A 15,875-nucleotide genomic window follows, 5' to 3' on the forward strand; every position below is an offset into this window, starting at 1 on the left:
AGCTCCATTGGCTCAAGGAGAAGAGCGCGAAGTTTTAGCCAGAAACTCACTTATTGCACACCTACTACATGTTCCTGCTGGAGGCATACTGGGTGGTCTCTTCCCCTCAGAGCTTGAATGGCCACTTGTAATTTGCTATCACCCTCTGTTACAGTGACTTTCTTTTCTTTCCTTCTGGTCCCAGTACCTGGGGGATTCACATACATTTTTGTTGAATGAATGGCTGCCTTCCCCCCCACTATTCTGAAAACAGGCTTGGTGTCCCTTCCAGCCCAGCCACTTTCTCGCTGGGGCAAGTCACCCTGCCTCTTTCAGCTTCAGTTTCCTCCCCTTTAAAATGGGGAGGGGCGCCTGGGTGGCACAATCAGTTGAGCGTCTGACTCTTGGTTTCGGCTCAGGTCATGATGTCACCGTTCTGAGTTCGAGCCCCACGTCAGGCTCTGCGCTTGGGATCCTTTCTCTCCTCTCTCTGCCCCTCCCCTTCTCCCTCTCTTTCTTGCAATAAATAAATAAACCTAAAAAATAAATAAATAAAATGGAGAAAACAGTGGTACCAAATAATCAGGGGCTCAACCGTGCCTAGGACAAGGTAAGCACCCAATAATGGCAGCTGCTGTTTTTCAAATGATCTTTAGGGGTCTTCCTCTTCTGGCTGGGAGAATATTCCATTCCTGCAGACCCTCTCTGCTGGCCTCACAAAGGATTTGGAGCTCTGTGCAAACTGTTTATATTTCCCCGGCAGAGTTTATTACCCAGCCGGGCCTACTGCAATTAATTACAGGCAGAGCAAATAACTTGTCCCTGGGAGGCTGGGCTTGGCATAAACATTTACATCCAGCCAGGGGCCAGCTCAGGGGCTTGGCTCTTTCCTCCAGCCTTTAGAACACAGAGAGATCAGGGGATCAGGGCCCAGAGGTGTGGGATGGGGTGGGGTGCCAGAGAGAAACAGCTTTCCTTCAACTGCTTTTCCTGGACCGTTCCTTAGCCCTTGAGGTGCTGGGCAAATGCTTTCTCTTTTCATCCTCCTCATTACCCACAAGACGACTCCCTGTTTGCAGATGGAGAAATCGAGGCTCAGCGAAATGAAGCAGTCTGTTTAAAGCCACACAGCTCACAGGGGAGGCAGGAGCTGAAGATTCACATGGCAGCTGTGTAGAAAAACAGACTGGAAAAGAGAGGCCAGAAGTTGGGAAATCACCAAGGGATTGTTTGTTCGTGCGTTCACTCATTCATGCACTCGTTCATTCACTACATAGTTGTCAGGCCCCTGTCCTGTGTGAAGGGGGCCTAAGGAGGCAGTGGTGACTATGAGTCACTGGGCTGAGTCCAGATTGTCTCCACATTGAATGCCAGAGACTCCCTCAGGATGGTCCCATTAACAGGCAAATGTGTGGCAGAGGCGGTTTCTTGGAGGGCCAGGCACGAGATGGCCTCTCTGGGTGTCTACTGTTCATAGCCACACCGTCTTACACAGAGAGGTGGCCTGAGGGGAAGTTGTCAAAAGGAAGGGCTGTCTGAAGTCAACTCACTCCTCCCAACCTAGGATCTGGAATTCTAGATTTCCAAGCCCCTACCTCTGTGCAGAGAAGGCTCAGACGAGGTTTGGCTCAAAGTTACAGCAGGGATGTATACTGGGCATTCCTGGCAAAGGACTTTTTCTAGTGCATTTATGTCTGAGAGGTGATATGACAGATTGGCAGGGCAGACCCTCATGGCTGTCCTGGTCCACAGCTCCTCCCCACTCCATGCTGTGAGTCCTGTGTTTTCTGGAGGCCCTTCCAGCTCAGCAATTCCTGTTCTGCTCGACAGTCTCGCTGTGAAGCACTCTAGAACATTCTGCCAGGGGCCATCTTCCTTCTCTCCAGGGTAGAAAGCTAAGACCCAGGGAGGAAGGAGCAGGGTCCTCCTGCCCCTATACTCATTTTGGACCTGGTGTGCCTGGATCCTGGGACCTCTGGGCTGGGCAGGAACCCATCCTTACAGCTTCAGGCCCTGGTGGACCCTGGGGCCTAGCCTGAACCATCCACTCTGGGTGGTCAGCACCTGGCCCGGAACCTGGCATGTGCCTGGCACTGATGCCCAGGAAAAGTGTGACTTGCAGGGCGAGTGAGTGGCTGGTGGGAGGCAAGGATACTCTAGGGAAGAACACCTAGTTCATCAGGCCGGGGCTTCCAATGCAAATCAGTGCTCTACCACGTATGAACATCAGTGTTGCTTCTAGAAGCGAGATGGAACAATAGTCCTCACCCGCAGAGTCCTGGTGGGGTCAAAAGGCAGCAGAAAGTGGAAACAGATGGTCCAAATATGCATCAGTGGATGAAGGGCTAAACCACCTGTGGTCTATCCAAACCATAGAATAGTATTGAGTCATAAAAAGGAATCACATACTGATACACGCTACAACATGGACAAGCCCTGAAAACATCGTTCTAAGCGAAAGAAGCCAGTCGTAAAGGTCACGTGTGTATGAATCCATTTATATGAAATGTCCAGAACAGATCCATCCGTAGACACAGAAAGTCGACATCGGTAGTTGCCAGGGGAAGGGGGAGAGGAGGATGGGGAGAAGAAACTACTTACGGGTGAAGCATTTTACTGTGGAGGGATGGAAATGTTTTGGAAATAGAGGAGGAAGTTTTGCATGCTGTGAACGCACTAAATGCCACTAATTGTTCACTTTGGCATGGTACATTTTATGTTATGTGAATTTCACCTCAAGGAATTATATTTTTTTAGTTGCTAAGAAGACAAGGCAGCATCGGTTAGGAGGGGATGCTGGAGGTGAGACGGGGGTGTGGGGGCGAGACTACTGCAGAAAGGATGGTGTGGGATTGAATGCCGTGACAGGTGCAGGTGTCCAGTGGGAAGCAGTATGGCGGACCGGTTAGGACCAAGGGTTCTAGAATAAGACTGACAGGATTCAAAGCTATGTGGCCTTGGGCAGGTTGTTTAACCCCTCTTTGTTTCATTTTCTCATCTGTGAGATGGGAATAATGAAGTTCGTATTATGGGGATCTTCATCTTTTTTATTATGGAAATTGTCAAATTTTCCAGAGCGTTAAATGAGTTAATATTGGTAAAGTGCTTAGAATAGCACTTGGCACAAAGTAAGTACTGCGTGAATGCTAGCTGCTGTTATTATGGCCCATTCACATTTTTATCTATGTGCTCGTTACTGAGCACCAGGCCTAGGCTGTTCTCCGAGGCTGGGGCCGTGAGCCGGACCCAGGGCCTGTTCTCTGGAGCGCCGTCTCGTCTTGGTGCAGGAATCAAGCCTCCTCCCACGCTGCTTGTAGCTCCAGCTGTTAATGAAATTACCTCACCTCCTGCTTTTCAGAGCTGCCTGAGTGGGCACTGTTTCCCCTATAGGACCTGGCAGGCCTCCTTCATGGCTTTTGAAAACACCCAGGTCTTGAGGGCTGGTGCCTTGGGCTCTCGGGAACCTTAGTAAGGCTATTGTTTGCCTGCTTGTCATGGAAGAAGTCAGGGGGCTGCGCTCTGGGGTTCTCAGTGTTTTCTAACCTCCAGACCTCTGAGCCTGGGTTTGGGATGGGTCTGAAGTGTCACATCTGTCGCGATTTTATTTATAAAAAGCGGACGGTCTTTTTTGGGCTGGCACTCTGGACAACCAAAGTAGGGCGTTGCAGTGGGAGTCGAGGTCCCTCCTGAGCCCCAGCCTTCAAGCTTCTGCTTCCTTTTGGGCCTGACCAGCCCCTGTCAGCCTCCCCGGCCCCGCCAGCAGTCATTCAGGCTCCGAGTCTCATGGACTGAAACAATCCGATTCCAGCCGCTGCCCCCCCACCGCACCCTGCTCTGGCAAGCCCTCCACATTGGCAACCCTCCCAGGGCCATCCTCAGTCTGTCGCTCGGGCACAGGCACGTGCCCCATCCCTTCACTGTGACAGTCAATACACACGGAGTCACCTGGTCATGGTCACTTCCATTCACCCCCAGCAAAGTCTCGCTCAGCTCTGGTGCCTCCCACCCAGCACTGCTCTCTCCGACACCTGCATCCCCCAGCCACCTCTGACCACCTGCCCTCCCATCCCCCAGAGCTCTGCCTTCACCTGCTGGCTTCCCTGCCAGATGCTTGTCCCAGAGGTTGTCCCAGGGCAGCCGAGCAGGAATGTCATTCCAGGAAGGCGCTTGCCTTCTCTCTTCTTGTAAAAACAAAACTACATCGTAAGTAGCTTGAGTCAGGCCTTTTGGAACTCCTCCCTGGGGGTGGGAGGATGGACAAAACAGGCAGTCGCGGCTGAACTGGAGGGCCTCGGGAAAAAGGTAGAGCCAGAGTCAGGCCAGGCAGAGTTCTCTGGGTTCTCTGAGGGCCCCGGTGTATTCATATCCCCCCTTCTCTCTCCCAGGCACGCGCACCACACTCCTTCACATAGACTCTGGCCCTCGAGGGCTTGGCACACCGTGATCAGGGAAGGTTCTTTTAGTAGAATACTCATTTATTCAGCCTTTCATTCATCCATGGGCCTTTGCTCAGTGCCAGGCCCTGGGCTGAACCCCAGGGACAGAGAGTAGGACCAGACCAGGTCCCTGCCTGAGGGCTGGCGAGGGAGGCCCTTGGGCACTCAGAAGGATACAGTGCAGTCTGATAAGGGCCATGCATTCATTTGCTCGTTCAGCAAAGACTTGCCAAGCACCTGCTACGTACCAGGCACCATTCTAGCACTGGGCCACCAGCTGTGAACAAAGCAACAAAGCGGGCAGGAGCCCTTCCCTTCACCAGGCTAACCTTCTAGTGTGGTATCCTCCTAGAGACAGAGTGACCAGAGTTCTCATGCAGCATTTAAAAAGAACTAATACTTACCTTTCAGTGATTATTTTTAAAAACACAAAACCTTCCCACTTGGACAAGGAGAAGATAGCAATCACCCATAATCTCATCACTTTGGAAGGTCATCAAAAAATTTTTTTGTGTGTCTTCCCTCTTTGCTTGTATGTGTACGTGTACGTGTGCATGTGCCTGTGTATTCAAACCCAGTTGTGCTTAAACTATATGTGACATTTGGATTACTGTTTTTTTTTTTGCCTCCAGCATTTCCCATGCCATTAACCCACCATTAATAAATCCGTATTTATTAATGACACATAGAGTTCCTCATTGCAAATGATCCACAGTTTATTGAATCTTCTCCTTATTTGGCATTGATGTGACTTCTAGCTTTTTTTTTTTTTTTTTTTTGCTATTGTAAATAATGCTGAGATGATTAGCTTTGAAGCTCTCCGATGGCTCTCCAAAGGCAGAATCCTGGAAGTTGCAAATGTCCGAGGCTCGGCAGCTGCCTGCTGTACTCTGAGCACCTTTCTTGTGGCTAAGGTGCAGCTTCTTGGGGGAGGGGAGGTTCCTCCCAGGTAAATTTCAATGAGTTGTTGCACTTGTCTTTTGCTGCATAAACAGTCGCCCAATAACTTAGTACCTGGAAATGACATTTGTTTTTTTTATCTCTCCCCATTGCTGTCAGTCAGGATGTGGGAAGGGCTCAGCTGGGCATTTCTGGCTCAGGGTGTCTCATGCCGTTGCGGCTGGCACAGGGGCTGGAGCAGCTGGGTGCTTGCAAGGAGACCTTATTGATATTATGCCTGGAGTCTGGCCATGTCTCCCTCTCTCTCACTGCTACCTCTCTAATGTGGGCCACCTTCATTTCTCCCCTGGATGAATGATCCCAGCTGAACACACAGCACACTCTCTGGGCCAGGGGTCGTTCCAAGTTCCAAGTTCTTCACATGCGCGAAGTTGCTCATTTAATCCCCGCAGCAACTGAAGGAGGCAGGTGTTCTTGTGATCTCCCTTCCAGCTCATAAATGGCAGATCTGGGATTTGAACTCAAGAGCAGGCTTATTATTGATCCTGCCACCTAACTGGTCTCCCTGTGTCTACTCTCGCCTCTCTGTCCTTCCATTCACCACCCTGTGGCCGAAGTGAGCGTATTAAAGTGTAACTACATTGTGTCCCTTGCTGAAACCCTGCCAAAGTCTTATCGTGGTGACAATAAAATCCCAACTGCTGACCGAGTCCACCTGGTGACCGGGCCCTGCGGCCCTGCCCTTGCTGGCCTCGCCTGCCCATACCCCTCAGGACCTTCAATGAATCCTGCTCCTTCCTCAGAGCCTCCCCACGGCAGCTTTTGTTTATTTTGCCTCAGTATAACATGCCCACACCTTGCCCCTGTCAGAGTTATTACCGCTTCTTCTTCAGCTCCTAGCTCAGATGTCACTTCTTGGGGAAGCCTTCTCCACTTCTCAGGCTGGTCGGTCACTTGTCCTGTGTTCTCGGAGCACTGTATTTGAGAGCACCTATTGTTAGAGTCACTGTGTACTATTGATTTCTTTGATATCTGTCTTGCAGGAGATGCTGTTGGCATTGGGGTCCGTGCCATGGAGCCCCTGGTGCTGTGCAGTGTGGAACCCTGCTGTCTTCCTTGCTAGAGGGGAAACTTTGTATAGACAGGGTCCATTACACATATCTTCCCATTTGTCCCTGGCGGCCAACAGCGTCTGACGCAGAAAAGGCACTCAATAAATATTTGTGGAATATTATTTTTTTAATTAAAAAAAATTAATGTTTATTATTTTGAGAGAGAGAGAGGAGAAGATGAGCAGGGGAGGGGCAGAGAGAGGGAGACACAGAATCTGAAGCAGGTTCCAGGTTCTGAGCTGTCAGCACAGAGCCCGACACGGGGTTCGAACCCACCGACTGTGAGATCGTGACCCGAGCTGAAGTTGGACGCTTAACCCACTAAGCCACCTAGGTGCCCCATGGAATATTATTAATGATAGTAAGAATTAATAAGTATTACTAAGTGCTAGGCACTACATTTAGTTAATCCTCAGAATAACATTATGGGGTAGGCCCTATCGTCATCCCCTCTTTTTAGAAGAAGACACAGGCTGAGGAAGGGGAAGTTACTTGACTGCTGGACTGTTGTCCTCTAGCAAGTGGAAGGTTCAACCAAGCCAGACTGGTTCCCTATAAAAAAATGGATGAAAGAAGGACCCCTCAATTCTAGCAGTTTAAAGCCAGCCAGGTGAGGGAAAGCCCAGACAGAAGTTTCAATAAAGCTTCTCAAACAGTGGTGAGGACGTGTTTGTGTGGGAAGGGTTGTTTTCCTCCGCTAGGGTGAGAGGAAGGAGAGAGAAGCCTCCTGGACAGGAAGTGGATTTGCTTTGGGGCCACTCTCCCATTTGGATACCAGGCCTGGCTGCCTACTCTCGTGACCACAACCTCTGCCTCCCAGGCTCGCTGCACCCAAATGGAGGCCTGAGGAAAGCAGGTGGCAGCCAGGGCAGGGATGGGGTGGGACTCTAATATGTGCTGAAGTCATGCCCGAGGCCTTCGTTCTTACTTGTGTGGAAGCCTGTCCTTGACCTGATGTGTCTCCTGAGAGGCAAGGGGATAAGAGAGTTTCCATTATGGAGGTGAGGGAATGGAGAGACCCAGAGAAGTCAAGGGGTTTGTCTAAGTCCCAGAGCCAGGACCGGAATCCTGATCTCTGGAAGCCCCTCAGCCTTCAGCACCGTGTGTGTGTGTGTGTGTGTGTGTGTGTGTGTGTGTGTGTGTGAGTGTGGAGTGGGGGTGGGGGACAAAGATGATGCCTCCTTCTTCTTCAATCCCCCCAGCTCCTCCTGACTCCTTACCCCAGCAGCATGTCCTTCTAGAAGACAAGGCCCCCGTTAAAGCTTTGTGGATGGTTCTGAAGTGCCTGCCAGTCCTGGTTGTCTAGGAGTTCAGAGTCACCTCGGTGCCCACGCTCCAACCTTTGAATGCCTTGGCTTTCCTACCAGACTGTAGGCTTTCTAAGGGCTAGGCCTTGACTCCACCATCATCAGATCAGTTTTGCCGCACAGTATTTTCTGAGTCTGTGCTAATCCTGTGCTGGAGCGCAGCCCAGCCCAGCCCAGTGGTTGCTTCAGGTGCTTTGAGAAAAGCTGGTACCTGAGTGGGTCTTGGAGGAGCACTAGGAGCGACCAGGTGGAGTCCACATCACCTTCCTCCCCGAGCCCCAGCTCTGTACCTGTGGGTACAGAGCTGGGCGGGCCCTGCTGATTGATGGGGCCTCCCCACTAACCACCCCTCACCCAATCCTTAGCAGGGCTACCTAGTCCCTGAAGCTTCCAGAGGCTCCTGTCCGGGGTGCCTTCCCAGCCACCCGCCCCTCTGAGGCCCCAGCTTCTTTCCCTGTCTCCTTCCTCACAGGTCTGTCTGCTGGGGATTCTGTTTTGGTTGGAAAGAGGAGGCGGAGGTGTTTGCGTGTCTGGCTCTTTCCTCCTTTCTGATTCCTCCTCCCTTCCTCCCTCTTGCCTCTCAAGATGTTTCCTCCGCCAGCCTGGCCACACTCCAGCCTCTCTGCTCCTCAGTGGCCATCCTCTCCCGCCTAGGGCTTCCGTGGGCTGTGGCTTTCCCTTACTGCCTTATGTCTCCGGAGGAAGGGTCCACGGGGCACGTTTTTTCAGGGTAAGGCACGTTGCCTTCTCCTTCCTCTGCTGTTTAAAACCCACATCTCCTGGGACAGCAGGTTGCAGGCCCATTCTAGGGCTGCCTCCTGCTCTGAGTGGTACTCTGGGCTCATCCCTTTCTGTCTCTGGGCCTTGGTTTCCTGGGGAGCCCATAACCTGCCCATCACATAACCTGCCTTGTGTTCATTCGGTAGTAGTTTTGTGCTCTTTGTCAAGGATCTGTACTCCAGGCGTGGGACATTGGGGAGCTGCTTCCTACAGCCTCACAGTGCCTGGAACATAGAATTTGTACTACCTTCCAGGCCCCCAACCATCTTTTCATATCCCCAGCTGTGGTCCCATCACTCCTTGACGACCCTCACCTACTCCTTCTCTGTCTGCCCCTCCTGGCAGAGGTTCACAGGGGGAAGCAGACCCACACCCAAGCCTGACGGAGCTCATCTTGAGCTTTGTATCCTCAGCACCTTGCACTGTGTCTGGAGCAGGGCAGATAATAAGTATTTGTAGAATCATCTTTGGAGGTACAGCCAGGGAAGCTGACAGTGACGTGATAGAGGGGTGAGGATGGTCAAGGTGCTGAGGGGGCACTTCCTAGTAGAGGTGATGTGGGGTGTTTAGGGATGGGTAAGAGTTGGACAGATAGCAGGGTGGGAAGGGCATTCCAGGCAGAAGGAACAGATGGCGTGTGATCTGGGGCTTAGAGCATGTGCGAGTAAGTGGAAAGAAGGGAGGCTGGAGAGAAGGGCCTGGGTTGGGAGGAACCTCTGATCACAGGATGGGTGTCCTGGCCTGCTGGAATGGTGCCAGCACTTAGCCCCCTCAGCTGGGTCCCAGGTCTTTGTGCTGCAGGCTGGGGTTTGTGGGGGCAGGCAGGTGGTGGAGGGGCAGGGCCCTGGAGGCTTGCCAGTCTTTCTCAGGGCTTGGGACTGTGTGAACCCAAGGCTATTGGCTCTGCTTCCCTGGGCCGAGCAGGTCATGGGATTAGAACCTGTCAGGGCCAGCTGGTTGAAACAGGCTTGTGGCAACACATAAGTTTGAACCAGGTTCAGTTGTGGTCTCCGTAATTTCCTGACTGTGACTCTGGGCAAATCATTGCCTTGTGTATGCAGGGGTTTCTTCTACAATAAAGATAACAGAAGCTGCCTCTCAAGATTGTTACAAAAAATTAAGATAATTTGTGCAAAGTTTTCGTTTTTCCTCCCGGCTTCTCCCTGCCTCTCCCCTTCCTCTCCACTGCACCGCCCCCCCCCCCCCCCCCCCGCCGCCACTCCTTCTTAGTAGGGCTGGTCCTTTCCACTTGAGGCCTGGGTACGGTGGGACGGATGTGAGGCATCCTTAGCCCTCATAGCCTGCCCCTAAATCTCTCCTTCCACAAAACCCTGGATTCAGAATGCCCCTGCTAAATATACGTTCCTCTGGGAAGTGGTTCTCAGTGTCTTAGGGCCATTGTGTCAACCTCACCTTAGAAATGCAGCCATTGGAAATGCATATTCCCAGGTCTGCCTCACCCCTACTGAATGGGAAGACTGAAGGTGGGGCCCAGCAAGCTGGGTTGTAACAGGCCTCCCATGCGATTCTTTTTTTTTTTTTCTTTTTTAATGTTTATTTATTTATTTATTTTGAGAGAGAGAGAGAGTATGCAAGCAAGCTGGGAGGGGCAGAGACAGAGGGAGAGAGAGAGAATCCCAAGCAGGCTCTGCATTATCAGTGCAGAGCCTGATGCGTGGCTTAATCCACAGTTCCTGAGATCATGACCTGAGCTGAAATCAAAACTCGGATGCTTAACTGACTGAGCCACTCAGGCGCCCCTCCTCCCATGTGATTCTGACCTATGCTCAGTGTGAGAACCACCGCCATAGGGCACTGATGCCCAAGGGCCTCTCAGAGGAGCCCGGGTTTGGGCCGGGAGTCAGAACACATGGGTGCCCAAGGGGGCTGGCTTCAGGGGTGGGCGACCTGTGCGGTCACCTAGGGCCCCAAGCTCAGGAGGACCTCTCGATTGGTTAAATGCTCTTAGGGGCCCCGCATCCTGCACTGGGCCCAGAGATCCTATAGCCGGTGCTAGGTGCTGGTCCCAGCCATGTGCCAGGTTAACTGGGTATCCTCGGGGAAGTCACTGTCTGTCCTGGTCTCATGTGCTTATCTGTCCAGGAGGATGATAACCCCCATCTCCTAGAGTAATCGTGGGGATTAAATGTGCAGCTTGGGATCAGCAGTTGGCACAGTGCCTGGCCCAGGCAAGTGGAGTGTGGCTTCCTGAGGCTGCGTGCCAGCACTGGGCATACCTCTGGGGAAACCATGGCAGCAAACAGACACTATCCTTGGCTTCATGGGGCTAATGGTCTGGGGCAGGGGGACAGCCGGAGTGCCCACTGTGAGGGGTACCCTGAGAGTGCCTACGAGGGGGCCTGACCTCGTCAGGGGTCACCAAAGACTTTCTGAGGAAGTGCCCAATGAGCAAATATCTGAGATAAAGTGGACGTGAACTTGGTGTGGGGGTGGACAGCCTTGTCCAGACGGAGGCAACGGCGTTACCATGTGTTTTTTTCATAGTTATTAATAACGGATCTCTGGGGAGCCGAGGGGAGGTGAGAGGGCCTGGAGGGAGGAGATGGGCTGCTGGGGCTGCAGGCAATTAGGAGGCTGCCTCAGGGCCTCATGGCAGCTCTGGGCTCCTCCTCTAGAACCAAGGCTTTAGAATAGGAACAGCCCTTGCCCAGAGACCTTCTGGAGCTGTAAGAATGTGGCCTTGCCAGCTGGTGTGGCAGGCAAGTCACTTACTCTCCACAGACCTCAGCTTCCCCTTCAGCAGGATGGGTCTCCCGGTCCCCTCAGGTGGCTGAGCAGAGGTAGAAGTCATTGCACAGAAGCCCAGCACAGCGTCGCCTGCAGGAAGAGTGCTCGGCACCCAGTGGCTCCTCTTGCCTCCGTCAGTGTGGAAGTGGAGAGCTCAGGTTTTGATCAGGAACCCCTCTGGCCCAGGCGTGATCCCTTAGAGGAGTCCTTTCTTTAACTGGAAAGGAAAATCAGACTGGTAATTTCTTTACTAGAGATGACTGCTGCGATTAAGGACTCACCAGCTGTGGGGGCCCAGAGGCAGTGGCTTTGCAGACAGCCGAGTGTCCATCTTTCTGGGTGTCCCTCCCACCCCGGCCTCAGGGCCCAGCGTGGGGGTGAAATTAAACCCGCTATATCACACAGAGGGATGAGCTCCCCCATCCAGTGCCCTGAGTCAGGCCGTGCTCTCTCAGTGGTGACAGCGGCTCTCACTTACCGAAGGCTTCCCTGCACCCGGTCCTCTCCAGGCATTCACCAAGAAAAGCACTGTTATTATTTCCACTTTATCAGTGAGGATCAGAACGGTTTTCTCTTTGCCCAAGGTCACCCAGCTAGTGAGTGGCAGAGCCCAAAACACTGCCCCAAACTGACCTTCCTGGTGACATGCTTCGGACCAGGGGTGAGTCACGTCCTTCTCTGGGCCTCGGGGCCACCACACATGCACTGAGAACTGGAATCCAATGTTCTCGGAGGCCTCCTCAGCCCCAGTACCTTAGGATCTGCATTTCTGGGAGGACCCGTCCCCCCTGAGAAGTTACCCCACCACACCCTGTCACACGTCCAGGCTGCTCTTCCTTTACTGTGTAGGAAATGATCGATTCACTCAGGCCCTCTCAGTTCCAGCCTGCCAGGCCTCCTGCCACCTAGGGCTGACCTCTGGCCCTTTTCCCTCCCCCTTAGCCACAAGAAGGAACGGGTGTGGCCAAGACCTATGGTTTCTCCACCGTGAGTGCCGTGAGTGCTGTGTGGCCTGGAGCTGGCGAGGTGGGAGCCCCATGGGAGAGTCCATAGTTGCAAAGAGTTTGATGTTTCCAGGGAAACAACCAAGGTCAGTGGGGCTAGAGGGTATGGGGGGCAGGGGAGTGTAGTGGGAGGGGAGATCAGAGGGGTGGGTGGGCCCAGATTGTGAAGCGCTTGTGGGGAGCAGTGAAGGGGTTTGAGGCAGAGGAGAGACTTGACCAGGTCTGCCTCAAGAGTGACTGAGGAAATGCCAGGGACAGCAGGCGCACACAGCTCAATAGCTATTAGTCATGCTTTCCTTATGTTGATCATCATGAACACCCAGATTCCACTTCTTCCCGGCTGTGAAAACTTGGGCCAGCTGCTGACCCCCAGGGCCTCATCCTGCTCACCGGTCATGTGGGAAGAAGGATGAGGAGCCTTCCTCTCAGGGATTTTATCAGGAGCAAAGAGAGATAATGGGGAAATTTCACCTAATTTTGATAAATCCTGCAAATTCTTGGCCCGCTGAGCCCAGCTACATGGCCAGCGCCCCTTGTCCGTGTCCTGTGCCTCCCTGTGTCAAGTTGGGGCAGGGTAGGACGCAGTCGCTGGCTCCAGGAGGCCCCAGCCACGATCCACAATACAAGTCCTTGCAGGCAGAGCTTTAACTTTCCCCAGATCCCATCCCTACTCCTGTCCTCAACCTTGGCCCTGCAGTGGCAGACCCCTACCTCCTCCTCATACTCCCCCCTCCTCCCGCCTTGAAGCTCTGGCTGAGGGGCTCCCAGCCTTGACAACCCGTGGAGATTCCCAGTAAGCCCAGTGTGGTGTGGAGGGGAGCGTGTAGGACCTGAGGAAGTCACGTGCTTTCCCTGAGGCTGTTTCCTCATCTGCAAAACAGGAATGGGAATACTTCCTTTATTAGTCTCCTATTGCTCCTGTAACAAATCACCACAAATTTAGCGGCCTGAAACAGCCCAGGTTTATTCTCTGACGGTTCTGGAGGCCCAAAGTCCTAAAGTAAGTTGGAGGGCTGCGTTCTTTCTGAGGACTCTAGGAGAGAATCCATCCCGTTGCCTTTTCTAGCTTCTAGAAGCTGCCTACGTTCTTTAGCTCCTGGTTCCACTCTCCATCTTAAAGCCAGCAGCATAGCATCTTCTTATTTCTCTCCTGATGCCTCTATCAGCACATCCTTGCCTTTTCTGTCTCTGACCCTCCTGCCTCCCTCTTATAAGGACCTTTGTGATGGCCCTGGGTCTACCCAGGTAATGCAGGGGAAGCTCCCTATCCCCAGAACCTTAACTAAATCTCATCTGCCAAGTCCCTTTTCCCATGTAGGGTAGCATATTCACGGTTCCAGGGATTGGGGGATGTGGGCATCTTAGGGGGGGCATTCTTCAGCGTGCCACACATACCTTGCAGGGTAGTGGTAAGGATCCAATGAGACAAAGGACATGAAAGGCTCCAACAGTGCCTGGGATGTGGCAGTCAGCTCCCAGACATACTTCCTTTCCCTCCTCTCTGTGGACCTCTGTCTCCCCATCCAGAAAAAGAGGCCCATCCCAGCTCCAGCAGTTGGATCCCACCTTATTTAGAGCCAGTGGTAAGGACAGGCAGACTGTGCTCTTACCGCAGCCTGGGCTTCATCGCAAGCAGCAGAATGGAGCCCTGCCCCCAAGACGCCCCCAGTGGCCCTCAGAAAAGCCCGTGTTCTCCTCCTGCCTCTCTGGGGCAGGCCTCTGCTGGTTCCTGGCCTGCCTCGCATTTCCCATCATTCCCAGGGATGGCTGATGGGAAAGGCTGAGCTCACAGCTCCCTGGGGATGGCAAGGGGTGGAGGGAGGAGAGGGAGAGGCTGGCGGCAGCTGCAGCTGCGAGAGAAGGGGAGAGGACAGGCCAGGAGAGGAGATTTGCAGTGGGAGAGGTCGGGGTTATCAGTGCCCTGGGGGAGTGGGGGAGGGTAGGGCACGGCCTCCAAGCTGGGCCTCACGAAAGTTCAGACCTTTCTTGGCCTCCTTGGAAGGCTGCTCTGTCCCTCTGCTGGCCGCCCTTCTGAAAGGCCCTGGGGCCCGGAGGAGGGTGCATGTATGTCGGGGATGGGAGGAGGGCATCACAGACCAGCAGGGGCAGGAAATGAGGGATCACTGACCTATGAGAATACCGCCCCCTTCAAGACAAGAGAGCCATCTCAGCCAGTGTCCCTCCCTCACTCCTACCCTCTCCCGAGAAATCAGTCACTGTTTCCCCTTGGGCTCATCATTTGTCTTCACTGGCCCTTACTTTTCTTACTTGCGCATGTGTGTGTGTGTGTGTGTGTGTGTGTGTGTGTGTGGCAGGGCAGGTAACCCCATTGTGGGATTTGAGAGTATCAATTGGGATGGTGATTTTGAAATGATTTTGAAATGTACACTCTGCTATTTAGGGATGCGTCATTCCATGCATTTGCACGTCACTTTAATGACCTCTCTTCTGCACCTTGATGACCTGGCAAACTCTGAATCATCCTTCCGGTCCCACCTCAGATGTCGCCTGTTCTCTGTAACTTCCAAGCCACTCCCTCTCTGGAGTTACGGTCACCTTCTTTATAACGCTCTCTCATAGTGCCTTTTGCAGATAGTTTTTGGTTTGTGCATCTGTCTCCTTTACCTGTTTCAGTTTTGGTCATGTATATGTTTCTAGGAATTTGTCCATTTCTTCCAGATTGCCCATTTTATTGGCATATGATTGCTCATAACATTCTCTTATTATTGTTTATATTTCTGCTGTGTTGGTTGTGATCTCTCCTCTTTCATTCTTGATTTTATTTATTTGGGTCCTTTCCTTTTTCTTTTTGATCGAACTGGCTACGGGGTTATCAGTTTTGTTAATTCTTTCAAAGAACCAGATTCTGGTTTCATTGATCTGTTCTACTGTTTTTTCGGTTTCAATAGCATTAATTTCTGCTCTCATCCCTATTATTTCCTATCTTCTTCTGGTTTTGGGTTTTATTTGCTGTTCTTTTTCCAGCTCCTTAAGGCGTAAGGTTAGGTTGTGTATCCGAGATCTTTCTTCCTTCTTTAGGAAGGCCTGGATTGCTATATACTTTCGTCTTATGACCGCCTTTGCTGTGTCTCAGAGGTTTTGGGTTGTGGTATTATCATTTTCATTGACTTCCATATACTTTTTAATTTCCTCTTTAACTGCTTGGTTAGCCCATTCATTCTTTTTTTTTTTTTTTTTTTTTCCAACGTTTATTTATTTTTTTGGGGACAGAGAGAGACAGAGCATGAACGGGGGAGGGGCAGAGAGAGAGGGAGACACAGAATCGGAAACAGGCTCCAGGCTCCGAGCCATCAGCCCAGAGCCCGACGCGGGGCTCGAACTCACGGACCGCGAGATCGTGACCTGGCTGAAGTCGGACGCTTAACCGACTGCGCCACCCAGGCGCCCCGAGCCCATTCATTCTTTAGTAGGATGTTCTTCAGTCTCCAAGTATTTGTTACCTTTCCAAATTTTTTCCTGTGGTTGATTTCAAGTTTCGTAGCGTTGTGGTCTGAAAATATGCACGGTATGATCTCGATCTTTTTGTACTTACTTAGGGCTGATTTGTGTCCCAGTATATGGTCTACTCTGGAAAACGTTCCATGTGCA

The 15,875-nt window shown here is 52.2% G+C and overlaps 1 protein-coding gene and 1 long non-coding RNA gene across 7 annotated transcripts in view; one reads left to right on the forward strand and one right to left on the reverse strand.

The window, feature by feature from the left end:
* The window catches only part of ARRB1 (arrestin beta 1), a 76,549-nt gene that overhangs the window by 18,073 nt on the left and 42,601 nt on the right, over positions 1-15,875 (forward strand). For 4 of the 6 annotated variants that reach the window (XM_045483993.1, XM_045483991.1, XM_045483992.1 and 1 more), the window contains exon 2: positions 12,205-12,352. The exons of the other annotated variants lie outside the window; for them this stretch is intronic. In XM_045483993.1, coding sequence (XP_045339949.1) covers positions 12,300-12,352 — 53 coding nt within the window. In that variant the 5' untranslated portion in view covers positions 12,205-12,299. The remainder of the gene's footprint in view (positions 1-12,204; positions 12,353-15,875) is intronic. 6 annotated transcript variants of the gene reach the window in all.
* On the reverse strand, positions 5,027-14,963 carry LOC123601158. The gene is made up of 3 exons (XR_006714003.1): positions 13,662-14,963; positions 11,259-11,479; positions 5,027-5,429 (listed from the first exon to the last, which is right to left on the reverse strand). It is a non-coding gene; the product is annotated as an uncharacterized LOC123601158 (long non-coding RNA).

Source organism: Leopardus geoffroyi, chromosome D1, assembly GCF_018350155.1.
Source record: "Leopardus geoffroyi isolate Oge1 chromosome D1, O.geoffroyi_Oge1_pat1.0, whole genome shotgun sequence".
Lineage (NCBI taxonomy): Eukaryota > Metazoa > Chordata > Mammalia > Carnivora > Felidae > Leopardus > Leopardus geoffroyi.